General features: G+C 37.5%; 3 protein-coding genes and 1 pseudogene across 3 annotated transcripts in view; all 4 read right to left on the minus strand.

The window, feature by feature from the left end:
- Positions 1–309: 309 nt before the first annotated feature.
- LOC145786183 (uncharacterized) lies at positions 310–10,654 on the minus strand. The gene is made up of 10 exons (XM_082597828.1): positions 10,232–10,654; positions 9,081–9,330; positions 8,268–8,440; positions 5,298–5,427; positions 4,764–4,852; positions 4,321–4,449; positions 3,540–3,660; positions 2,071–2,234; positions 1,461–1,568; positions 310–1,180 (listed from the first exon to the last, which is right to left on the minus strand). The coding sequence occupies exons 1-10, from the start codon at positions 10,652–10,654 to the stop codon at positions 1,103–1,105; spliced, it is 1,665 nt and encodes a 554-aa protein (XP_082453954.1). The 3' UTR covers positions 310–1,102.
- On the minus strand, positions 7,420–7,515 carry LOC145787027 (U6 spliceosomal RNA; annotated as a pseudogene).
- Positions 10,655–17,148: 6,494 nt separating the features above from the next.
- LOC145786082 (uncharacterized) lies at positions 17,149–23,340 on the minus strand. The gene is made up of 4 exons (XM_082597726.1): positions 23,034–23,340; positions 22,341–22,613; positions 18,395–18,467; positions 17,149–17,841 (listed from the first exon to the last, which is right to left on the minus strand). Exons 2-4 carry the CDS (start codon positions 22,605–22,607, stop codon positions 17,762–17,764), a joined length of 420 nt encoding a protein of 139 aa, XP_082453852.1. The 5' UTR covers positions 22,608–22,613; positions 23,034–23,340; the 3' UTR covers positions 17,149–17,761.
- A 203-nt stretch (positions 23,341–23,543) lies between these two features.
- Positions 23,544–27,485, minus strand: part of LOC145786764 (kinesin-like protein KIF13A) — a 29,158-nt gene continuing 25,216 nt past the window's right edge. Inside the window, exon 34 of the mRNA XM_082598500.1 lies at positions 23,544–27,394. Within this exon, the coding sequence (XP_082454626.1) occupies positions 27,329–27,394 (66 nt within the window). The 3' untranslated portion in view covers positions 23,544–27,328. The remainder of the gene's footprint in view (positions 27,395–27,485) is intronic.

The raw sequence follows: 27,485 nt of genomic DNA on the forward strand, positions 1-27,485 counted from the left end.
AATAAAAAAATATCTTTGCATCTATTGAACGTACGCAAACGTCTAAAGAACATTACAAACGAAAGATGATTGAAATGCTTTGTGTCCTCACAACCTATTTAGCAAGGTCAACTCCGATCAAATTTAAATTAAATAGAGTCATCTGCAACTCTGAAAAAGCCACTCACGCATATCCTTGAAGACAGCAATCATTTCATGCTTCCGTAGGAGTATTGAACTTAGAGTCTGGATAGAAATCCCTGATTGAACTAATCAGACTATTTAGTTAACTGCAAACAAATCTTCAAAAAAAATTCAATTTATTGTGGCTATGTCAACATGAGCATACATAAACTACACTAAGCAATGAACTGATGAGAAATAATGAAAGGTTGATTGATTTTGAATCTTTATCCTCGGAATGACAAAACCTCGATAAGTTATTCCTGGTAGTTTTGCATACTTGTAGATGTAGAGGCTTTTGATGCAAAGCTGGTTACCGAGATTGACAGAGGGAAATTTACAATTGTTGAAATGATGTTGCCGGGGATTTATTCTATCCACTAGGTGCCGCTAAAAGGAGAGCAGTCCTGAAATGCGTTGCTCAAGCGCACACCTCGAGAGCCGAACCAGCGTCGCTTGATCTTGACTTCGGCACTCAACCACAAGGCTAACGGGAGGGGAAATTATATTAATTAAAATTGACTCTAATGCTTGCGGTATCGACAATACAGTAGGCGCGCAAAAAAGGTAAACGATGATCTGTGCTCAAGCACATCTTAGATATAACACTGTGAAATACTGCACCTATGCCAAATATGCTAAAATTAAATTATATTTTCTCTTTCATTAATACTGTAAGTGTAACCAAATCAAACAATATAGCCTACAGCATTTTGGCAAACACCATAAACTTGTCGAGATATAGTTCAAGTAGTTACATTATGCATTCGAATTGTTTTCATAGAGATCTATTGACTACAAAACGACAGATGAAAACTCGATAAGGTTAACAGAACAAAGTTTGACGTCTGATGAAGACCAGAAATTGTACAATTGTTTCTGCATCAGAGCTTCTCTTCCGTCAAACGTAAATGAAACTCTGGTTTTGCGATGAGAACTGTTATTTTGAAAGCAAATGAGCTATGTCTTCTGTGATTGGAAGATGATACTGTGCATCTGCGATGCTGGGATATGGAACCTACAATACAGAGATAAAATTGTAAACTTGCTTACACATTGTTGTATGAACAAATTGAACTATTCTTGACTTTTGTGAGTAGAGGAGATGTTGCCTGAATTGATGAAGCAAAAAGAAAAAAAAAATTTTTTTTTGGTGAAGAGAGGCATATCAGTCAAAGTATTACTTTGATATTGGAGCTTGCTCCCCAAAAGATCAAGGTTTTTCAGATGCCACGGTACAACAGGATGCCGCAATAATAGAAATTATATCGGATTGTGTTGAAACAAAAGGATCATACCTGACTTGCTCCTCCTACTCTTTGTACTGACGGATAAGCACAGTCAAAAGATGAAAGGGAAGCTGTGATAAACATAAGACGGTCTTCTACCTCCATCTCACCATCTTGCTGCAAAGATACGAAATGTGTCAAAATTATAATTGTACCATCGGAGAACGCTGCACTGAGACTTTAAAAAAAGGATATGTTGCCATTTAGTTCATTGGTGATAGCGTTCTCGTCAAATAAAGATGGAAAATATATTTCTGGAAAAATTTATTGAGGCTGGGCTTTAAGCCATTCAATACATTATCACTTACAATATAATTCAAATTCAAGTGAGCGTCTAGTTAGTAATTGTCGCTATTCAACAAACAAAAAGCTTTAAAGTCAAATCACTACCTTTGACTGCATAAGGGTTGAGTGCAGTGAATGAAGGTAAAGTTGTCCATGTACCAAATCTCCAAGGTAAGCAATCCCCGTGGCAGTTATCCCTCATTTTGCAAATACTTTGGGGAATAAACTTCAACAGGACATTGACACAATTCTCCGCAGTTTTGTCTACGATATCCACATCTTTTGGCGAAGTTTTACACAGTAAAGGCAGTAAAAGTATCGAACGAGCACTTACTAAGTACTTCAAAGGGCCTTCAGAAAGTTCCCGCAGACCGCAAGTAATCTCGTAGTTACTCATGATTTCCATTTGAGCAGGATACTTTGCTTTCAACATCGCCAGCCACTTTGATGATTGCACAACAATAGGAACATGCACAAGGTCCCACTCGACGTCAGCGCCTGACAGGACAAAATTTCACTAAGTGACTATTTTTTAGCTGGTGACCAGAGAAGGCATTGCTTGCTGTGTTTTGTTGCATCCAGGCTTATGCTCAGCTTTTTTAAAATTTTATGATGACAATGCAGCCTATTTTAAAATGCTGATTTCAGGTTTTTGCTAGGATGGGAAAAACGTCTCCAAAAACCAGTGTTGTACGTTGACGTTGAGGCTAGCGCCGTCAGTTTTTTTTCTTAGTTGACGGAAGTGATAGCGCCGTCAACTATTTTGCCGATTTTAAGCGTCACGCGCTATGCGTCATTTTTCGTTTGCATGGAAAATCTCGTTTCACAATGAGAGCTAAATTTTGTTTGACGTTTTGACTTTCAGATTGATAGCAATGAACAATCTTTTCTGTGGCAGCTGTTCATCTATCCAATTATGCAGTTTCAAGTTTGTTTATCGTATCCTGGGCTAATCTGAGTCGAGAAAAGATGAAATCGTCTTTTGCAGCTCGAAACAGTCTCAAAAACCAAACTCGTTAGAAGTCGCGTACTTCCGTTTTGTGAGACCCCGGCTAAAATAGCGCTAGAAATTAGCGCTGACGCTGTCAATTTCTTTAAGAGCTTACGCAGTACTTTACGCCGTAAAGTTTTTAGGCAATTCGCGCTAACGCTGACGCCGTCAATTTATTTCATTGACGCGTACAACACTGCCAAAAACTGACGCTCTTCACATTTTTGTGGAAGTGAAAATCAAAATAAAATTTGGAGGGGGACATAAATCGTAAGAACTACATTTCAGAAAATGAAAAGTGTTTTTATTAATCAGAGCTTAAATTTAGCAACGTGTAAAAAATATTAAAATGTTATATCTGGTCAACTCTTAAACAATTCTAAAACTGAGAAAGTAGCATAGGCCTATCACAAGAATGGGGAAATGGTTCAATGCATTCGAGCTCTGGATATATACAAGCAAATGTCAAAAATGTCATATGAAAACAATAGAGCACAACCAATTATCTTCATTGAACTAAAACAAAGTTATGTTAAAATTGTTAAATGAAGAGAATTGAAATATTTTATTTCGGACACACAATATGGCAAAAATTATTCATTACAAAAATCATTTCTAAAAAGGAAAATAAATGAAAAAAGGAACGTTGACACATCAAGAACAATTTAGACAGTAAATTAATCGAATTAGACAGTAAAGTTAGGTTTTTTCTTGTGCCCTTCTATCAGTAACACTCCCACCTGAAGGCGAATGCGCAGTAATCGAAAGAACATTTTCCATTATCATCAAACGAAAGAAAATTAATTCCTTACCAAGTTTTTGCAAAGCGTTTATGATTTTCATGTACGGTGTGTCGTTGTCTTCTATGCGTTTCTTCGCTTTGTCAAAATATGGCAAAGTGCTCAAACTGCCTGGCCGATGAATCACCAGAATCTGTTCCATAAAAATTGTATAAAAGAAACAAGAGATCTAGATTCAAACAAATTTATAGAGCTTTGATAAAAAGCTTCCTTTGTTACACCACAAAACTACAATACATACAATAACAGCCTATAGGTCCAATTCAGTGATAACCGAACTACGGCCAGCCGGACAATTCAGGCGTGCGACGTCAGGTGATCAGGCCCACCAGCGGTAAACTTAGCCTACTTTCCTTTACGCGAAAAACGATTAAACAAAAGAGACCTTGTGAATGCATTTTTTGTACATGGCACATCATTAGCAAAAACTAAAAAAATTGTCTCGGCAAGGTATTAATCGCGCTTATCTGCACGTCAAGGGTTCTTTAGCTAAGAGATGCGGCCCAAAGTTGGATCGCCTAGCAACTTGAATAAGTTACTAACGATTGGCTAACTATGAATGAAATATACAGAGGCTTTGTTCTGTCTTGCAACCATTAAACAGAATGACAATGGAATCCGCGCTAACTCTTTCAAGTATCCCTCACGCTATGACAAATGCGTAATTTGATGGTGTAAAAACGTACCTACATTTTCTCTTCGCATAAACGTAAAAAGTATACTGCTTAGTTATAATCCGATCGTATCGTTTGCTATACCTGATCTAGGTAAGCTAACTTAAACGCCATCTTACCTTGCCAAATTGGTGCAAAACTTTCACGATATTTTGAAGGGTTGCTTCGATGTCGTGAAAGTATTGGATTGCGTCATGGATAATTACTCTGTCAAACGGCTCTTTCTTGTAAGCTGGGTCATTGCTTGCCTGAAGTAGAGAAAAAGACATTTACTTCATTCCCCAGAAAAAGAAATTATCAAAAAAGGAAATTATAACCGACATCTTCTCGCGTGTCAAGTTTAGTCAGCTCTTACTGTGTTTTCAACAAGTCAGTAGTTTTTATTGAAAATAAGTCGAAAATTAGAGTTTCAATTCAGAGACATGTAAAAACATGAAAACATATAATCTTCTTTCAAGGTAGTAAAATACTTAATCTACTGCAACAAATCTAACATAATTGTAATCAAACGAATAAACACTAATTAAACGTTGCAACACATCAAAATATCTGCAATAATCACCTGAGCAAAAAAGTCTTCCGCTCCAACATGAGCGATTTTAAAAGCTAAGAGCTTCTCATTCTCTTTGACATCTCTGTAATCAATCTTGCCTAGCAAAATAAGTGCTGTGTCAATATAAGAAAGTTTTGCAGAGCAAGCTTATTTAGTGTGTGCATGTGAACGTTAACAAAAACTAATAGCCTAGATAAATTCTGCATCAACTTACCCCTTTAAAACTTCGTGAAAATGGTAAGCTCTGAAGAAAATCATAGAAGATATGGCAAAAATACATAGACTTGAAGTTTACAATGTCTTCTGCGTTGCAAGATTCTCGCACGCTTAATTTTGATTTCGATTGCACAAGGAAAACAAATTTTGTTTCGAAGCAAAACGAAACTCTGCACTGCTGAGAATTAAACTCGAAAGTCCAAACAAAATCAAAATCGAGGAACTTTACATGAAAAGTTGTAAGAATATTTTTTATAATCATTTATTATAGTTTTTATGTCTTAGTTTGACCATGGTTTGACTTACAAGTTGTTGTTCAAAACTCACCTGGAAAAACAGACAAAATCCCTTTAATTAAACAGAATTGCTTCTCCACTTGCGGTGCAATGGATCCCTTTTCCGGTCCGATGTAAACTACCTTGTGAAATGTATCCACCTCCAAATACTTGTGAATGTTCTAGATCATAAAAATTTCAACATTTAGTTGAAAGCATTTAAGTTGTAAATGGTCGTTTTTACAAGACTTCTGCTCTATTACATTTTACTACACTTTTAAAACAGGGTGTCAGACCCAAATTTCAAAAAATTCCGAACGCTCATAACAAACTTGCCAAACCAGAGGAAATAATGCCAAATGTCATCTTTAGCGAGTCGATCACTAAAAAAATGTGTTAGGCTACTGCTATGTAATGGTGTTAGTTGCTTTTTTTATGAAGGGCTTTCTGACGATTCCGCAAAAGGTGAAACAGGCTGTAAAGGTTACTTTTGATAAAAATAGTTTAATCTACTTGTACCCTAGGCCTAGCCTATGGAGAAGGAACAAATTGCATGCTGGTAGCCTACCTCAAAAACTTAACAATAGCTTCATCAGCATCTTCACCTTAGCATTTACTAATACTATAGTACCGTACGACAATTATAATCCAAGATCGATTGCTTTTTGTCAATCGACTTAACATATTAAACAAAGTATTTAAACTTTTTACTAGTAGGCTACAAGCAAATAATTATTATGTTTCGGCATGTGAGCTATCTTTGCTGTAGTCAGATATCTTGCTTTATGCCTCAACAACCAACACCCGCTTAGCCTACCAGCAAAATCAGCTAAGCAATTAGCAAATGATGAATTGATGGTGTTGAAAAAAATCAGCTCAAATTCTATTTGAATATGCTTTTTTTTTGTCGTATCCAGGCTTACACCTGGTGGTTGAAGATTTAGATTAAGTGAACGGGAAGGCAAGGAAGCCAATCTTCGTGTCCACCTTCAGGCATGCCTTTAAGTGTCCTGCCAAAGACACAGCCGCATGCTCTTGAGTGGTGTCGAACCGGCGCCCTTTCGATTGCCGTTCCAGGGTTCTCACCACTCAGCTATGCAGCCGACATTTGAATATGCTGATGCTATTGCTATAGCGAAATCGATCCAATACACTAAGAGGTTAGATTGTTGTGCAAATGCCAGCATTTGATGAATGCAAAATGGTGGTACCAAAATGTAATAGGATTTGAAAAGAGAAGGTTGCCATTTAAAACTTGATTTTATATACTACAGAATAACAAATAGATAAAACAAAGTTTTTTAAACTTCTATTTAAAATGCTTAAAATAAAAATTGGAAAAAACGCTAAAAAAAATGCCAACACGCCAAATTAAAAATTGCCTGCGAAACGCATTAAAAAACCTTAAATTTCTAGAATTAGTAAAGCGCCAATATGGCAACCATCTTTCAAAGCCTCCGGTTCCTGGAGTAGAACTGTGGCCGCATTGTACTCGGAGAGCCATTCGACGTTCAGCTGGAAGATTCGGTTATTATCGTTGATACAAAATAATTTCAAGCTTTGTAGCCTAAAGCCATAAATTACTTTTGGAGTCATATGCTTTTTGCAAAGGCTAATAGGCTATAGCAGGGGTCACCAAATGGCGGCCCGCGGGCCGCATGCGGCCCGCCACGCTGTATCGCTGCGGCCCGCGGAAGGTATCAGCGTACAAGTATAACCAAAAATACTTTTCTTGAGGAGTTATAGAGCACGAAGGCAAAAAATACTTTCCGGGAAGCATATTTTCGCTTTGCATACGATTCCACCGACCGACCAATCAGATTATAGTTCTAGGTGGGGGTTGCTTAAAGCTATTCCAATGCGATGTCCAGCCACACTGTAACAGTGGTTGATTAAAACGTCTGTTTTCGAATTTCGAAAATGTCTGTGAGCATAGGGTTGCTTATTTTAAGTTTGCAAATGTCATGTAAACACTAGTGTGGGTTTCACCGTTATTATGTTTCACGACCAGTGTTCTCTTTATGCAAGTTTTTGTTGGCAAAATAGTTCGGTGTGCCAACTCAATTTATAATAAATTGGCAAAATATTATATATAAATTTAAAGACTTTTTCTGATTGTATTATGAAAATATCTAGCGTAGTACAGCAAAATGTTTTTTTTTTTCTTTTTTTAAAGAAATAGGGAACGCTTCACGATTTCGCGTGTCATCCTTGCGCAGGGCCATGCTAATCTTCTCTGTATCGTTCCAATTTTAGTATATGTAGGCTACTGCCGAAGCAAGTTCTGCAAAATGTTGTTAATCAACAAATTCTTGCCACGCTGATAGGCTAAGTATCGCAAGTGTCAGTTGTATACAACAAAAGAAAGACGGTTTTATAGACTTTCACAACAAGGATGAAAAACCAACTCATTGCTTTTTTAAAGGGAAGACTGTTCATGAATTACGATAGAATTACGATTTTTGGGTGATTTCTACAAGCATTTGTTTCATGGTGCCTGATTTCTTTTTCCCTGTTATTGGAGCCTCTTTTTCACTGATATGTTTGTAGGTCACTATTGTGCCTGTATTGCGATGTGTCAAACATTTCCTTGTTTACTAAAATTGTTAATTGCAGGATATCTTTTGTGAAGCGAAGTGACAACACCACTCTTGCTTGGCGATGCACATTCTGATGAAACCGCTCGCCTCGCTATAAGTGCGCAAAACAAGTGGCCTGGTTTATCAGGCATTGTTAAAAAAAAGTCAAAAGTGTTGTAAAAGGAGCTTGGCCTGGCAGTAGCGTTGTTCGATTAATTTTGTTGCTGCGGTATTCTAACATAAGTATGAACAACATGTAACGCTAGATACTGGGTACGAAATGCGTTCTTTTTTAGCATAAGAGTCAACCTACCTAACATTTTATTAGTGCGGCCCGCCACAGCTCTTCTTAGTGCCAAAGTGGCCCGCATGCAAAAAAGGTTGGTGACCCCTGGGTTATAGTAAACACTTCGAATTTATAAAAGCAGATATAGATTACGTACATGTAGCAAATTGGTTTCGTAAACTTCTCCAAACCGATACAATTCATCTTCCGGAAGTATGGGAGTATAAATATCTTCCTGGTATCGTTCGGATATAACGCTTAAAGGCGGACAAGGGTGTGGAAAGACAGTGTGCTTAGGCTCCCTTTGTACTCTTTTAATTCTTGTTACGTCTACAAAAACAGAGATATAATTAACAGGTGTAATCAGTGGTCACTTAAACTTATAATACAATTACATTTAAATAAATAAAGAAAGCAAAAAAAAAAAACGAAAATGAGTATTTGCAAATTTTAGAGAGCACTTTTGCAGACCGTAAAATTTCTTCAAAGTTTATATCGTGATTGGCTGATCGGTTGTAGTAGGAATCTTTATCCTCACACTGAGAAAGCTTTAGCTGTTTAAGTTGCTTAACCCTAGCAATTTCGACGATTCGAATGTTTAGAAATGCATGTTTGCACTGTTGGACCGATAAAATGTCGCTTTAAAACAGATCAAAAAGTATGAGGTAAACTATACACGCCGTCCGCTTAGGAGTCGACATGCTGCATATGCTGTTTAAAAACCAACAAAATGCCAATACTTTTGACTAACAAAGTAGCGCAGTGTAGCATACACTGCGCAACAATGCGATAGAATTTACCTGAGCAATTTCAAAATATACAATGTATCCCGCTGTCATAAATAGTAGCAACTCTCGACTTTAAGCTGCCAGGATTTTATCGCCATTTTACAAAGTACAGTAGAATATACTGTTCACTCCAAAGCAATGCGATTTCTACTCAATTTACGACTTTTGCCACCTCGACTTACCATGTTCATCGTTGCAATTGTGTCTTCTGATACTCTTTGCTTTTGCTGGTTGACTGCGTGGGGTTTGCATTTTAGGAACAAAATAATCTGCCTCTACTTTTGCTGATACTGTCGGCCTATGCCGAACTATAGTAACTGGTTCGTCGTAGAAATTGTTGAATAAATCATTGGATCCATTATCACAACGCAAAAAGTCAATATTGACTTTGCTTGTTCTGCTAGTTGTGCTGGGGCGCCTTTCATCAGCCGTCTGAAATAGAAAAGTTTAAAAAGTGTTTGTCAAACAGGGCCACTGGTAACTTATCAGACGTAAGCACATTTCAGACTTAAAGACTATTCATCATGACAAGACAAGCACTTGAGATCGCAAGAAAGTGCTCTTGAACAATTGCCACTCATTTAAGTAAACGAGAAAATCTTTGCCAGGCCCACAATTCCGGTAGTTTTGCTTTCAAATAAATTAATGGTCATTAGCTTATGAGCCTTTGGCGATTCAATGAGACACTCACATAAACTATGAACTCATAATTAATTAAATAGATGCCGCAAATGTAGGCATTGTTTTTAGGTTTCTGGAATTAATATAAAATTAAACTTTTTTTTACTTAATCTAACATTGATTTAATGTTAAAAAGACCAATTAATTAGCCGATGACTTTTCTCATTGATATTTAGGCTACAAGAAAACATTGTGCATCTGTGGAGACCTCATAGCACAATAGCCCTCAACTTGATCGGCGACTGTTTAGCGATCAGAGAGTTGGCCTGTTAAAAAAAAACTGATACAGATAATTAGTGCATAAGGCGCTCGCTTTCCAAGCATACAATCCTGGTTCGACACCGGGGTTAAACTACTAATTGTTGAAAAACATCGCTCACTTCTACCCAAGGTCTTAGGTTAGGGTGTGTAATAAAGTGGGTAGGCGTAATTGCTAAAGAAAAGGCAGCCGAGAAAAAGGAACTGGCCACCCTACTCTCGTTAGTGCGAAGGTTTAGTCTGATGAGAAAACCTTATCTTCTCATCAGCCAATGCTTGGAATCAAGTATAGGAGACTAGCCTACATTTACTTTTGTACTTCGAGCAAATCACAGAAAAATCTTTTTGCGGCTGAGCTACAATGACGAACTTAAATCGTTAATAGCCTACATACCTCAGTATCGAATTTAGAGTTTGAATAAAAGGAATGACTTTGCTTTTCATTGGTTTCATGAGTTGCTCTGTAAGTAGGTGGATCGACCGGAGAGTTGAGATCTCTTCTAGGAGAGATTGGGGACAAAGGAGAATTTGCTCTTTCTTCATCGTCCGATAGTTCTGTTGGGAAAAATTTTATAACAGCAGATCTTCCCGCCCATTCCGAATCGGCGACAGTTTTTGAACGACGTTCAAAATGATTTGTTTCAGTTTCTGTTTTACTTCTAGCATCGTTTCTTTGTTTGGAACCATTTTTGACAAAAGGTCTTGAATTTGTTTTCAAACTTCTAGGTGTAGATTGAGAGCATTTCGATTTCTGTAAATGCTTCCTTTTAATTTTTTCAGCACCAACAGTTGTTTCAACTTGATCATAAAATTCCATAATCTTTTTCTTTTGTTAAATCAAGGTAGGCTGTCGTTTGTTTACATAAGCGCTAGGCCTATACCCTACCAGAAGCCTATGTTTACAAAGAAATGAATAGGCTGTATAATCTTGTCGCAAAACAATTCGTACGAATTTATAATTCACAAGACGCACCACTATATGGCAAAGCTTTTGGCCTACTGCAAAAGGGCCTGATTAATTTTCGTATGACATCATTTTTTCAACCCAATATTACGTCAAATAGGTTATGTTTGTCGATAACCGTATACACGCAAAATCATCTGTTCTGACTCTCTGCGAAAAGGGTCGTATGCTATTTGAACAAGCCTGCAGCTGCAACCTAGATCTGTCTAGTTTACTTCTCTTTATCACCATGAGCTCTTTTTAATTACCAACAATAGCTGCATGAGGTGCAACTAAGAAAAACATAGGCTGTTCCTTACTCTGCACGGAACATGGTGTTACAATGATTTAAAAGTCATTCTATTGTTTGATACCGTCCACAAGCATACCAAATGTTGTTATTTGATACATCTCTATGTCAACGATGTTTTGTTAACGTTGACTAGGCTATTGTCCTTCCGCTTGGCTAGCAGGTTAAAGAGACAAAAACAACAAAACCCATACAAGCGCAAGGTGGGCTATCTTCAAGTCCCTGAACATTGTACGGAAGCAACGTCTGACCAGAAAAGGCTTCAAAGATCTAGGCTAAGTGACATGACAAAGTTAAAGTGTATTGAAAATTGACAAGTCAAGTCAAACATAAACTTTCTGTTTAGGCTACCGTACTGTAGCCAAATGATTGGATTCTGAGAATTTTTATCCTCTGACCGAGAAAACTTCTTTAAGAGCTTGGCTGGCAGTGTCGTACACTTGTAGAGACTTTGAACCACTGACGCAAGCCGCAAACCCGTTCATCGAGAGCGAAGCTTCCGCTTGTGAAAGTGTTGTTGTCTATGAATTATTCCACCCACAACGTGCCGCTGAATCGACAGCTATCCTTGAAATGCGTTGCTCAAGCGCACACCAAGAGAGTGAAACCATTGTCAAACTTCAGTGTGTAGGCTACCTCACCAGTGACTGGAAGTGGCAGGTTTTTCCGTGCAACTGTCGACCATTTTTTTCTCTTTCAATCTGTCGATTGCAATTGTTTATCTAAATTACAACACGCCAAAAACCAATTAACATAACTTTTGTGAGCAGAAATAGATTGTGAAATTTTGCAATCAATTGGACCTTAAATTGCAAACCCTATTCAGAGTAGAACATGCCTAATAATAAGCAATCTATTCACACGTATTGAAACACAATGTAGCAATATTTTCTTGATTTTCTTCATTCTACTCGTATGACGTTTGTCAACTAAAGTGATGCAATATGAAGGTACTGACGAGTCGAAAGTGATGCAATATGAAGGTACTGACGAGTCGTCTAGCACGCGAAGGCGTTATATGACACAGATGACAACTCAAGCGCGTCAAACAAAACAAAAACTATTGAAGTAACAATAGAAACAACGTTATCAGACGAAATATAAAAGAAACAATAAAAATTCTGTAAAACAAAGTAGGCTCAATCAGTGGCGTAGGAGCATATGCTGCCGCCCCTGGCTTTCGTTGAAAATGCCGCCCTAAGTAGACTGCAGCAAATTTTGAAATAGTTTTATGTTCAAGCAATCTTTTAAATAAAATTAATTACAAATAATGTGCCGCGTCTCAGAAGTTCTATATTGCTTGAGAAAGAAGCCTCACTGTCTCAGCGTTAAGGCCAAAACTAAAAGACAAAAAATTGACAAGAAATGTATTAGGCAAATAAAAGATCAATAGCCGCCTCAAAATTGAACTTTTCGAGCTTTCGCCCTACTTTCGCCGAAGAAAAATCAGCGATAATATCTTCAAAATCAAGTTTTTGAACGTAGTCTCTTTCTGTAGAAAGAATCGATAGAGCTGATAGCCGATCATCATTCATGGTAGAACGTAAATACGACTTTATCATTTTGAGCTTTGAGAAAGTCCTCTCAGAGCTCGCAATTGAAACATCAATGGTAAGATAAAGTTTCGGACACAAGCATAAATATGGTGTCGAATCAAGTAAGTGTGATTTAGCTAACCACTGTAAAACATCAAACGCTGTTGCATTATGATCAAACGTGGTTTCACTGCTTTGCACCAGCCTCTTAAATCTGTCAATTTCCACAGCTAACTCCAAAAAATCCACCTCGTCGTCATAAGTGCTTTTAAAAGCGTTGGTGAATCCATTGTGACTTTCGCTTTGCAGCAGCGCGTGAGGATTCAAAAATCCAAACATATCGTTCAAGCGGTGTATGCCGGTAAACCTAGTTTCAGCTTCAAGTTTAAATCTGTCCAAAGCTTGAAACATGCATCGTAAGGCCAGCATCTTCTGCGTGTTCGCCAGGCATTCTCTTTTTTCTGCGAACTCTTCGATCTTCAATTGGAATCTCTAGCTCTGTGCATTTTTTGATCGCTGCATCCACAGAACCTTTAACTAGATTATCTAGTTCTTTGAATAAAAAGTTGACAAACGCGTTCATCTTGTTAGAGCATTGCGCTAACAGCAGTCCTTTTTGCTGCAAGTAAGTTTGAGTATCATGAGATTCTGGCAGGATTACTTTCCAAAAACATAAGAAAAAGATAGAAAAATTCTGAATCGCTACTAGAATACTATGAGGTATATTATAATTAATTAATTCATTTCTCGTGCTGTGTGCACTGTGCAGCCTGCCGCCCCTGGCGCAGAGCCAGAACCGCCAGGTGGCTGCTACGCCACTGGGCTCAATAATTCTAACACAATTTTCAAAGTTCAACATGAAACAATTAAAACACGGCCTCCTGAATTTGACCGGATTCCAAATTTATGCTCTTCTTCTGAACTATCACAAATCGATTCAATTGAAGAAAGAAATGCTTCGTTGACCCCGTGCGAGATCAGTCAGTAAAAGTACTATAGAACTTTTAACTGTTAGCAAACAAACTCATTTTTACTTCGGCAAAATTAGTACAGTATTTATAAAGCAATGTGTACAATGCTCTGTAAGCTGTGATTGCGCTGAGTATGGTGTAAGCTTCATGTTAAGACGACATTGCAACAAACTATGTTGTGTGTTGATGCGTATGCAGGGATTTGAGCGTAACATAAACAAACATTGAAGAGTGTTGGAGATAAAACACTGTCAGATGAAGTTAATACGTTGATACTACATTGCATAATGCATTTAAAACATAAGGCAGTCAATTTGTATTGAATACTAAAAGGACAGACGCATGCATCATCACGAATGCGTCGGCGAGTCAGGATAAAAGAAAAATCAATGCAAAACTCGGTTTCGATTGACGCAAACATGTATGACTTCAAATTGTGATGTAAACAGAAAAGAACCATCAGCAATCAGCATCCAACCAAAATATTAAAAGTTGCTTGTATTATGTTGTAGTTGCCTCCTGATGTGACCAGTGGCTCCGAGAGGGGGGGGAAGTCGGGCCAGTTTCCCCCCTAGCAAAACATTGTAAAGGAAAAACGAGTAGTTTTTTGTTTTTTCACTATTGAGGGGGGCCCATTTTTAGTACTAAAGTAAAGATGTACCAACTAAATAATCAACAAATTCTTAAATGAAGTGCGTAGTTCCAAGTATTTCTCAATCATTGTAAATGTCACTCTCGATGCTTCTCATCAAGAACAAATCATTTTTGTGTTAAGGTAGGCGATGTTGAACTGCTTCAAGACGTAAAATCTGAAGCTGAAATGATTTCTGTATCACTGAACGGTTTCGATTGTATTGATAGTTTCAACTTGAAAACTGGTGCTGTTTTAGCTAAGCCGGAACTATTTTTGCTTGACAACTGAACCTTAACTTCAAAATCTGCGTTGGCCAGGCATAGGAAGTTGTTGTTTGTTTGTTTGTTTTGTCAAGTTGTATTCAACATAAGTTATCTGGGAAAGTTAAAGGTATCAGTCCAAGCACGATTAAAGAAAGCAAATCCTGTATATTTTTTGTTTATGGATCATCATCAGTCATCATCTCCGCCTGCAGCAGATTGTGCATCAACATAAGTGATTTGCTTCCAAGAGTGGCGATTTTGAGCCAGCTCGACCAGTGTCGCCAAGTTGAGTCCGGTCCATGATTGGATGTTGCCTTGGCATCGTTTTAGTTGTCTGCCACGTTTTCTTTTTTCTTCTACTTTTCCTTCAGTGCAAACTTTGCTGATTCCGAATTGTGATCTTTTAGTGTGGCCGAACAGTTTTAAAACTTTTGATTTTATTATTGCTGCAATTGGATGTAATTTTGTCATAGTTAAAAGATCTTCTGTTTTCGTGTGGTCAAGTAGCCTTTTGGTGGTCATGCTTCTCATGATGTGATTTTGGAAGGTAGTGAGTTTTTTGTTTATGGATGTTGTTGCTTAGGCTAAATCTAGTTGGAATTAATAATGTTGCTTACAGACAGAGTTGTTCAAATGTCTTATCATTTTTGGAGTAATTGATTATCTGTAAGCTAGTGGCATCTTTAAAGTTATAGCCCAGTCAGAGGAAAAATTCTGAAAAATCTAAAGAAAGCTGTCCTATCATCTTGCAAAGAAAATTGACTTCGAGGGGGTAATCAAGGCGTGGTGCAGTCAAACCCAATGCTTTACAATAGGCTACCCTTTTGCAATTGAAGCTCTAAAGACGTTTCTTAAATGCATCAAGTTGGAACCAACAAGAGCGTGATCGGAAGCTGAGTCAATGCTAAAGTAGCCTACAACTAGCAGTTTTAAATTTGTGACTGCTTTGCATTATGTGGATTACGGTCCTAAACAAGATTCACTGATGAATTTAATGAAATTAAAGAAAGATGTAATCTAAGTAGGCCTAAGAGAAAGCTGAGAAGAGTAGGCTAGGCTACTACTCGCAAGCTAAAGTTGGAGTGGCAATTATAAATTTCAAAGAAAATGATTTTCTTTTCCTGAGGACAGAACGCTTTTATAACTCCACTTAACTAGCTGAATCATTCGAAGGAAATGTATTCTACCGTACATTGCAAAGGGGATTCGATAGTTGTTGGAATTGACAAATGTATCAACAAACTCAAACATATCGTCGATGAGTTTGAAGTTCCATGAAAATTTCATCGTATGTCTGTTGTGCAGTTGCGGGCATGTGGGATAAATTTAAACCATTTGTAGGCTACACAACAATGACATTTTTCAAGACATTTTGGATGAGGTGGTACTTTTGACAGAAAGCCACACAGCAAACTTCAGCTGCAAACCAGAACGAACCACCCCATAATCAATACAAGGAATCATTGATTGCACTTTCGAAAGGTTTTCCAAATAGTTTTGTTATGATTTTTTTTGGGTAGCCACTTTAACAAGTCGAAATTCTGCCACTGAAATTGACTAGAATGAAACCGCCAACCAATCATAAGCTACGGTTTAAGTGACGTAAAAAATGGCGAAAAGAAGATCATACAAAGCAAATTAAGTGATGGATTTTTTGTCAGCTGGTTGGCTTAAGGGTTAGGGCTAGAAAGTAGTCATTTCATTGACGCGTGTTCGATTCTCACCACTGCTATTGCTCTTTTTCTTCTGTAATTACCAAATAAAGTTCAAAACAAGCATTAACTCTCTGGATGAATGCTAGAAGGGTCACAATTGGACGGTAGCCTCTTATAACACGTTCTGATTGGTTGGCGGTTGTATTGTAAGTTAGTCAATTTCAGTGGCAGAATTTCGACTTGTTAAAGTGGCTACCTTTTTTTTGTGTTCCGGTAGCTACCTCTAGCGGTTGCGCTTTGAGAACGTGGTTTTAGCAATTACTGAAATTTGTAAAGAATTGTTTGCGCTATGACTCAAAACCGATGACTCAAAACCGATTGAAAAGCCTAACTATAGGCCTACATGTTGTGCATCAATTCAGACGTCGCAAAATTTTATCATTTGATGCTGTGATCCGTAACTTTGCATTGCAAAAAGTCCAGACAGGGTTGAATTAAATCAGGGATGTCCAAAGTCCGGCCCGCGGGCCAACTCTGGCCCACGAGACGTTTTTGTATGGCCCGCGCCTGTTGTTGTACAATGTGTTATTTTTGGCCTGCAGACACACAAAAATCATATAAATTCAACTTGCAGTTTTCAGAAAAATTATTGTGGCTGTTGGCCCGTGAACACTTATTATCAAATCTGGCTCGCGTGGAAAAAAGTTTGGATACTCCTGAATTAAATGCTTGGTTGAACTATTTTCGTTGCGTTGCTATTGTGTGTTTACAAAGCTTTCTAGACAAAATAGTTTGCTTCAATGGCATTTTTGCTGCAAGTGAAATCCAGTGATTATTGATGATTTTTACATTGAACGAAGTTCTTTTCATGCTGCGGAAAGTAGGCTATTTTTAGCTTAACACGAACATGCAACGCAATATTTACTAAAAAATATTATGGGGCCCATTTTTCGTATTGTTTCCCGACCAGTGCTGATTTCTCTCGGAGGCCCTGGATGTGACCAAGAAAGAACATTTAACTCCCAAATCTCTGGTCAAACTGCACACAGCGACAGTTAAAAACATAGTAAGATGTAACCATTGCGCTATTTGTGCTGTATAGGGGTGGGAGGTAGAAAAAAAGATTATACCAGAGGTCATTGAATACCCCCTTGTATTTGAAAATTACAGACTGAATTTGAAATTAATACCCTCCCATCAAGCTTTAGTCTAAAGATATATTCAATAAAAATTTACGTCGATTGAAATGCAGACACTCATTAAAAATGCAACATTTGCAAACAGAATGTTGAATTGGATTATTTTGATCAAACGAAAAATCAACTTAATGATCTGCTAGTGTTGTTGGAATACGAATTTCAAACGAAAAGTACCCTACCCTTTAATTAAAGATCGCATGGACTGGATTCCTCATTTGAACCAAAGGCAATTCAAACATTCTGAATTAAAGGTTTCGATAAGCTAGTAAAACATCAATCAAGTGAATCGGTGAAACATCAGTGAGCAAAGTTATACCTTTTTACACTGATTCAACGCTTGCAGATGTTGAATGAAAGTAAAAAGGACTTTATTTTGCTAGCTGGGATGTAAATAAAATCAAGTTTTCCTTTGAATCATAAAGAGTTGTCCTTGGTTGAACTAATGTTGCCAAACTCCGCGTACACAAGACCATGGCTTTTCAGGCTTGGTGGCTCTGAGATGCAAATGAAGTTGTTTTAAAAAGATTTATGCGGTTACAAAGATAAAGGGTATTGCACAAACTGCAGCAATGTGGCACTGATCTGTTTACGTTCAAGCAGCGTCATTAATGGTTGAATAAAATGTAAACCAATAAATACGAACACCAACTTAACAAAATTAATAAATAACACTAAGAGGTTAGATTGTTGTGCAAATGCCAGCATTTGATGAATGCAAAATAGCAGTACCAAAATCAAGTGAGATTGGAAATGTTTTCATCTGCTTCATTGCGACTCTTTAAATTAAACGCAAGACTTTAAAATTTTGAGTTCAAATTCAAGTGAGATTGCCTTCGTAAAAACCTACGATAGACATACCAACCACAGAAAGTATGATGCTGAAAGTGTTTGTTTTGTGTGTGTGTGTTATTGACAGTATGCGGTCGTTATTTTTCATACACAGCATTTCCAAAAATTTTCAACAATTTTCCTACTTGCACAAAACCCTATAAAAATATGAGTCAAAAAGTTGGATCTTGTTAAAGAAAGTGATCAATGGCAAGATACCTGAGGAAATTTCCTCACCACTTCTACCAGATGCAGGAGAAACTTTCTCTATTGTTGTGGGATGTTCCTTCACCTGATAAAAAACACAAAGTAACAAATGCATGCACCTGCCAAGTCCATTTGATATAGGGCAAACCAAGGAGTGTTGCGACAGCTGTGAAAACTCGCCCCGTGGTATACATTTTTCTATTAAGAAACATAAAAAATTATTTACGCTTATACAACGAGGTGATATGCGTATTTGTTAAAATACAACGCTTTTTTAAGAAACAAAAGTAGTATTAAATAGTGATAGACACATATATTCGACAGTGACACATAGCCTACTTCTGAAAATGACATTTTTATTGTTTTTGACAATGAGCATAAACTCTTTACCACTATGTTGTAAATTATGTTTTGCGTTTTGCATATTCTTTTGTTCCCTACAGCTTGTGCATTAAAGTCATTTTTTGTTGGTTTCTGCCAAATTTTAATCATAAAACATGTGAAGACATTTTGAGACAACACACCCCGGGGTGTTCACGAAATAACCTAGAAAATCTTTAGCTAAACTGCTAAAATAAGTCAAATGATATCTCTTTCAATTGCAGTATCCAGCACAGGGGTTTCCAAACGTTTCCCAGACGGGCCAAATTTAATAATGCGGAAGTGCCCGCCACCAGCCCCAGACAATATTGTTTTGCGTTAAGAAAGATTATTGAATGTAATTTTCATACAACAAAGCAATATGCATGTTTAAATATTTTGTTGTGTGCATATCACGGGATGTGATAAGTTAGACTGTATTATATAATATAAGTTATCTGATTTTCCATCAGAAATTAACAGATCCAAAAACTTTGTAAAACACAGCTATGTTGGTGTCAAGGATGAAACTGACGTCTTGAATTTTATACCCAAGTCAAGTCTGGTTCGAGGTAGACAAGTGTAAAATATCACACAGGCGGGGTCGCTCAGTTTTGATCTCAAGCAGTTCTTGTTCATAAACGAGAACGTCTGCTTACACAAAATATGTTGAATAGGGTGTCCCACTTTTAGGCGACTTTTCAGGAAAATTAGGTTCGGGTCAAATTCTGACTGGATTTTCGTCACTGATTTCAAAAATGACGTTATTTTTTCATTATGACGTCATCTTGATGCGCCAGCTAGCGGATTTTTGCTATTTTGGCCTTATCACGAATATGGTAAGAGCTAGAGAGTTGGAACTTGCGCCAAAATGACCGGAAGGGACGATTTCCTATTTGTTGTCAATACAATATGAAACGCTAACTGCAACAGAAAAGGAGTTATTTTAAAAGAACATGTTTTTGATCATTTTTGGACAAAAAAATGAGAAACATGGCAATTTTGCTACAGTGACGCTTTTATTTCGATCAAGTTGTTGTGCTGCGCCACATTGTTTAACAATTAAGTACAGTGGTACTTGGTAGTAGTCTACTAGCATATTGTATTTACAATTAATTACCTCAGCATTGATTTTTACATGCATGTTGCAATTACTAATACTAGCAAACGTTAAACCCTTGATCATTTAGTTCAAAGATCTATCAAACAAAACCACCATTCAACAACACAACACAGTTTAATGGGATTATTTATCACACCATACTGTGCAAAGCAGCACAAATGCGCAAGTCTGTTTTGGCCAAATCATCTTGGTCATCTCGAATCAAGCCGTTCACAACGCCTTTCAGTCTTCCAATGAAGCGCTCTGTCGTTGTTGTCGATCATACGCCAAAACACTGATGGAGACGAAAAACATGCTACGCATGGAGCCATCTTACTTTCTTCGGAGTAAAAATCACGTAAGTTGCCACACTCCGAAAGCGTCTGCTCGATATCAACGTTCTTGGAAAACTTTTATGTCTTACCGCATCAGCAGCAAAAGGCGGAGCTTCAGCGTGGGAACTTAAAGCAACGTTTTTAGTGCTCAACCATTGGGATGCATGCTTAACGATGTATCAGAACAGCGTTGAATACTGGTTCATCAACATATTTATCTGCAAGTTATAAACCTCTTGTGAACAGTACAATTGAGGGACCTTCAGTAGCGGAAGGTTTAAGATGGATGACCAAACATGCTGGCAAATGAACACAAACAATGAAAGAAACCATACGTTGAAGTTTAGGGATATCCTGAGGCTCAACACAATACCCAAAAATCAGCATTCTTAAGTAACCACTCGCTGTTGTTATCCAACGCGCATGGGACACGCCTTCTTGACGATAAAACAGTAGGAGTTTCAAATTTCCTGGAACATCCATCAATAAATGAGCTGCCAGAGCAAGAAGACACATATGGTCGCTCCGAAAAGATGAATCTTTAGCTTCTTTCTTGTGCTCAGAAAGCCATAAGATCTTGGCTTTTAAATGATTTGCGGCTATATCTGTGATGGAAACTTTACAATATTGTCGGATTTTCAGATGTTGGGGCTTAGGTTTTGGTATTTTCTTAATTCTGTTCATCAAACCACCATCTGCCAGACAATACTTATGAATCTTGTTTGCAAAATATCCCAAACAAAAATGATGCAACATTGCATCATTTTTATTTTAGGATGTACTGTTTATGACATAACAATCGAAATAAAAGCGTCACTATATTCTATTGTTAAGCTACTACCACTGTACTTAATTTTTAAACAAGGTGGCGCAGCTAAACAATCGAAATAAAAGCATCACTGTAGCAAAACTCAAGCAAAATTGCCATGTTTCATTTTTTTGTCCAAAAATGACCAAAAACATGTTTTTTCAAAATATCTCATTTTCTGTTGCAATTAGCGTTTCATACTGTATTGACAACAAATAGGAAATCGTCCCTTCCGGTCATTTTGGCGCAAGTTCCAACTCTCTAGCTCTTACCATATTCGTGATAAGGCCAAAATAGCAAAAATCCGCTAGCTGGCGCATCAAGATGACGTCATAATGAAAAAATAACGTCATTTTTGAAATCAGTGACGAAAATCCAGTCAGAATTTGACTCGAACCTAATTTTCCTGAAAAGTCGCCTAAAAGTGGGACACCCTAAATTGTTGAACCGAACAAGCTCAACATTTCTTTTGTAAACTTTCGCATTTCTGGAAATTTGTTTTTATCCAGCTGCTGATGAAAAGGCACGAGAGAAAGATGTTGCTGTCGGCTTCGCAGAAACGCTCAATTTACCGCGGTCGTTGAAATTGCTAGCAAGAAAATGGGTGAGTGTTTGACTGTCTGTATCACTCATTACTACACTCTGGCGATAATAGTTGATCTTGCACCAATAACGCGACAATGATTCTAACGTTTCTGGCCTCGATGTGTCTGTGAGAAAATACTGTAATACTGTTTTCAACAATTTTTTTTTGAAATGAAAGTTGAATTTGTTCGATTTCTGTGGGTCTGCGGGCCAAAAAGTAAGATTGTGCAACTACAGCCGCAGGCCATACAAAACATATCGTGGGCCGGATCAGGACTTTGGACATCCCTGATTCTAGCATCTCGATATCATTGGTAGCTTACAGTATGACGTACATGCTGATTTGTACAAATTGTGACAACACGCCCTGGTTTGTCCTACATTAAGTTGCGCACACGCGAAATATCTATCGTAAGATTGTCATGCTTCAACAGGCATGGTATTTTTTAGCATATTACGTGGTACCCGGTCTTTGGTCAATAGGACGTTTGGTCGACAAAACATTTGGTCGACAGGACGTTAGGTCGACAGAACGATTCATTTTAGGGTTAGTTAACTAACCTTAACGCTAACCTAACTCTAACCCTAACCCAAATGTCCTGTCGACGAAATGTCTTGTCGACCAAATGTCTGTCGACCAAACGTTCTGTCGACCAAACGACCGCCTACGTATTACGTTACGTAAACATGTTACATTAACAATCAACTTTAGAAGAAAAAAAAAATGCTTAATTGACAAGACTTAGTGACTAACAACACTGCACATACCAAAAATTTTCTTTTGTTTGGAGTGGAATGAAGATGACTGTTCACCATCGGAGGTCGTTTGTTATGCGACGACAACTCTTCCACTGCCGAAGGTCGATAATTTACTTCTGATCGGCATTTCTTCATGTAGCCCAAGCTGAAAGATCGGCGCAAGGCAGTGTGCCTCAGCGGGGAAATCTCACTTGCGCACGGCTCGCGGCGGCCGTTGAACGCCGATCTTAGTGTCGGTATCTTGTTGCCAATTGATCGAAACAGCTGGTGCGCCATTTCCAACTGCAACGAGCACCTTGTTATATTGGTTTTAAAACCATGTGGCTCGCACGAACTGAAACTCGAAACGGTGGACTTGGCAGAAAAACCAACTTGTGTTAACCCCGATAAGATAACACAGAAGTTACCATTAATTTAATTCACAAGTAAACTTGACTTTGATAAATTTTTAGATCAAAACAAACAGTACGAAAATTATGTTGTTTTAAATTTGAAAACAAAAAGGATGAGACCAATTCGCGCACGGCAGTGTACGTTATACAGCAAAGAACGCTCAAAGGAAACAGCAAGCCACAACAATAATAGTGTAAAAATACATAGCAAAGCAGTCATAACTATTACATTTAATTGAGAGTGACAAGTGTCATGCAGAATGCACAAAGTGAAGATGCGAGCAACTGCTAACCTATGAAAGCACCATACCCTTGTTGTTCAGTCCTTTGTTTTGAAAGATGAAACTACATTGGTAAAACCAAGTTTGAAGTTTCAAAATTTTTTCTTCCAGTTGCCAGAAGAGCAGGAATTAATACCAATAACAAATTTGATCTTTTTCTTTTGACAAACGTTAAATCCACGGCAGTTACTTCCAGTTTGGCTGGGATCAACGATGCAGATCTTTCCTTCACAGCACTCTGTTCAAAATATCCTTTCTTCTCTAATGCCTCATCCTTACGTCCTTGCCCTTGCCTTGTCTACCTATTTTCCTTTTGGTCCTTTTCGATTCTCAACCATCGCATCTCTTCAACAGAGCAATTCTCTTTCATATCAACTGAGTAGTCTCAACCTTATCTCTAAGCTTTTCTTCTCACCCTAACTTGAGTTTGCCTTTTAGTAGACAAGCAAACATAGCAGTGATGACAAGTAGCCTACCTATTGAAACAGAATTTAAGGAAAATTGACTGACGATTGATCAAATACTTTTGTGTTGTTTTCATCAAGCGTTTATTAGCAGGAAGTTGAAAGGAAGCTTGAATTTAGAAAAAAATAGCATTTCTATACGGTGGAAGTATAACAATGGAGAGTAAGGCGCTTCTAACAATCCAGCCAGCAACAGCTGCCATTTTTCAACGGCAACTTTGGCTGGTTGGGAACGAATAATAAAATATACGGCATCTACTCTAATCATGCCATGGCGGGTTTAAAAACGTGGAAGACAAGGCTATCGCGTCACAATGACGCTTATAAATATTTTTCTAAGATATCGCTTTAAAAACGCAAAAGTAACATAATTTACGTTAAACTTGCGATGCAATCATAGCAAACATAAGCAACCCAGGCAGCAAAATCCGTCATTTTTATATTGATTCAACGTCTGCAGACGTTGAATCAATGTAAAAATGACGGATTTTGCTGTCTGGCAAATGACAAAAACGTGGACAAATAGAACCAAAAATAAGAAATCAAACAACACAATGCAAAGCTTTGTATAGCAGGTGAACACGATCAGTTTCAACGATTCGATTTGATGTTCTTACAACATTTGATGAGGTTGAAACAATGTAAAATATCAACACTGGTCGCGCATGCTGAGTGTTTGTTGATTTATTAGCAATGTTTAATAAAATGTCACAAAACGCACCAATCTGCTTCCATATCTAGCCTAGGCAGAAAATCAGTCCTTTTTACGTTGAATCAACGTCCACAGACGTTGTATGTGAAAAAGGACAGATTTGCTACCACGTGTTGTTGAGACGCTATACGTAGGATAGAAATACAAGTGACAACGAAAAGCAGCAATTCGTAAATGGAAAGCAAATCGCAGTTGAAAAAATCTTTATTTCAATCTCGTTATTTCGCTGAAAGAAACCATGCTTAAATAATAAACACACAACTAGGAGTAAAAACAAAGAATTAATACCAAGATGTAAAACAACTATTGCAACAGAATGTTATGTCAAGATTTAATAAGAACTTCCAGATATCTCACTGCTACACTGATATATGTCTGTCGAGAATGTAAGCACTTTTAAACCTTTTAATATGGCATGAGAGCATTGAACAGACCTAGGAAAAACAGGAATATCCTCCATACAACACAGGATTGAGTTTTGCAATTCTACACACTGAAGACATGAAGCCTTCAAAATGACGAAATGTGGTTTTGCTTTATAGCGATGTTTTAGCATCTATTCTATAGTTTTATTACAGTTTGACGTGGTCCCAAAGTTCTGTCAGCAAGCGGGCATAATAGCTTGCTGCTGTGTTGACAGAAGCAATATGTCAACGATAACATAATATCATCAACAACCGTGCTGGTATGTGAGTACTCAGCCGGTAAAATTTGTCATTTTTCATTTACAGTATTTAACGTCTACAGCCGTGGAACGAATTTTTTTTAAAGTAAAAATGATGCATTTTGCTTGTTGGGTGGTACTAGCTAATTACTTTGTTTAAGGGGTGGACACCGAATAAAAACAATGCTTTGTGACCTAGCCAGGCAGCAAATCAGATAACAAAATTCGTTATTTTTACATTGATTCAACGTCTGCAGACGTTGAATCAATGTAAAAATGACGGATTTTGCTGTCTGGGAAATCAGTCGTTCTTTATACTGATTCAACATCTGTATACGAGTTGTCTTGTAAAATGAACGCAGAACAAGATTCACAATGACATTGCGTACTGGTGTTGGTGGGTAACTATTGTGATTAATCAGTTTCATTTTAGTAGTTGAAAGGGTTGCTCTTGAAATAAAAGCTAAAAATTGAGACGTAGAAAATATTTGCTGTGGTTCAAATCGCTTGTGACTTTCAGAGTGGACTAGATTTAAGCGAAAATGAAATACACAAAAAAATTAGTGTTTTACACAGTATCACGTACTCAAGTTCCCAGACAGCAAATCAGTCGCTTTTCAAAACAACTGATTTGCTGTATGGGTTGCTCACCAGTGACAAAGATTACATCCGCAGCAACGACGTAAGAAAAGAAACTTTTCATACAATATTGATTTTGTTTCCCCCGTCATTGCACGATATTTGCTTGATAAGGTAATTCTGGACGTTTTAGAGCTGTGGTATACTGCGGGAAAGCAAAATAGCTTCTTCCACTACCTGGGGTTTTGCTAAACCGTCTAAGATTAGAAAACACTAAAAAAAAATCGTAGTAAAAAATATTTTGAAGTCGGTGTGAAGATTGAGAATTGGGTGATGTTGTTTAGTGATGTCTGACAAATCATCACTCACGTGATATGATGATAACTCACGTGATATGATGATAACTCTCGGCACCACTGAATGTAGCAAATGGCATCTTTGCGGGAAACCATTGAATGTCATGTTAGAGTTAGCACTGAAAGATTTCGCTCGCTCCCATCGCGATTTTCAAAACTTTCTACCCGCAAAAGCAAAGTATGATAACAACGATAAACACATAATCAGGATTTCATGATGACAAACAGACCATAGGAGCAAAATGGTTGGAACGTCTGGTCAATATAGACACCAAAATGTAGATATTAAATTCATATTCAAAATGTTTGTTGAGCATGAGTTTGGTATCTATATTTTGGGCTGTTTATTTTTTTTACTACAAAGACACCAACATTCGGACACAAAAAGGTATAGTAGCTTCATATGAAGATCCATCGCGGAATAAATTAACATTTTTCGGTGGGAAACTCTGGAAGTTTAACATGAAAAAACAAAACAATATTTTTGTAAGAACATTTCATACCCATCTTTAAGTTTTATCAGAAACGGAATCAAAATCGATTTGATATAAATTTGCTTTGTCGGTACACTATAATTTGCCTAATTTTATCTTCCTTCGGTCAAAAAGTTAGCCAGCCCTTAGTAAGTGTAAACTAAGCTTAGATGAGGCTGCTGATTTAAAACGAATAAATCTGTTAAGGTTTTGTACAGATTTTTATAATATTGTTATTTGAATTGCATTCATATTTCCTACTGATACACCTTGTTCATCGTTTTTGAAAGATACTCATTTTTGAAAAATAAATAAACTTTAGCTGTGTTGATGTTTCATAACATTGATTCAACGTAAAATCAGAGTTTGTTTGACGAATCCGAACGCAGTGGTATGCGACAACACATGATCTGAACAATGATGTCAACCTCAATGATAAAAACTGACTAATCCCATGCACTCAGTGATATGTGAATGTGGTTGTTAGAAGGTTTACGTCTAGACAACGGAAAATTTCCATCGGTTTGTCAGCACATGGAAACATTACAACACTGGTATCATTGCAAATAAACAAAGCAGCAAAAACTGAATACCTACTTCTTATTGCATCAACTATTGGTGCTGGCTAATGTTAAACAACAAACCAAAGTGAAGCTTCATCATAAACGTGTAGATGTAGCTGTTGAAGGTACTTTCTCTTCAATCAAATTTCCATATATTTTGTTTCATAAACATAATTTCTGCATCTTTCGACTCTTGATCGATTTTTGCTGCCTGCAATTTCTACAAAGCAGACACAGGTTGGTATAGACAAAGAGCAGTCAACATTTTCTCGCAAAATAGTTGCATATATTAGCACGGCCTAAGTCAATTGCTCTCGAAGTTGATATGAAATGCAATAAGCGACACCACGCAACTGCGGTGACTGAACCACTTCAACTTTTTCTCTGGGCGAAGGGGACATTTTCTCTCACGCCACATTTCGTGCCGGGTTACTGAAGTTCATCGTCATTCAACGTGCAAGAGGTTAATGGAGGTCACACGGCATGCGAACACTGGAGAGGTGTTAGTCGATGCTATCTGATACCACCTCCTACCTTACTTTCTGTGGCAGTGGAATCCGATATTCGCTTCTGAGCGACCTGAAAGATGGAAATCATTATTAGATGGAAACATAAATTCAACGTAAATTTGCGATATATCAGCGTATAACGTGTACGAATAGTGTCAGTT

This window comes from Aplidium turbinatum, chromosome 17 (assembly GCF_918807975.1).
Source record: "Aplidium turbinatum chromosome 17, kaAplTurb1.1, whole genome shotgun sequence".
Lineage (NCBI taxonomy): Eukaryota > Metazoa > Chordata > Ascidiacea > Aplousobranchia > Polyclinidae > Aplidium > Aplidium turbinatum.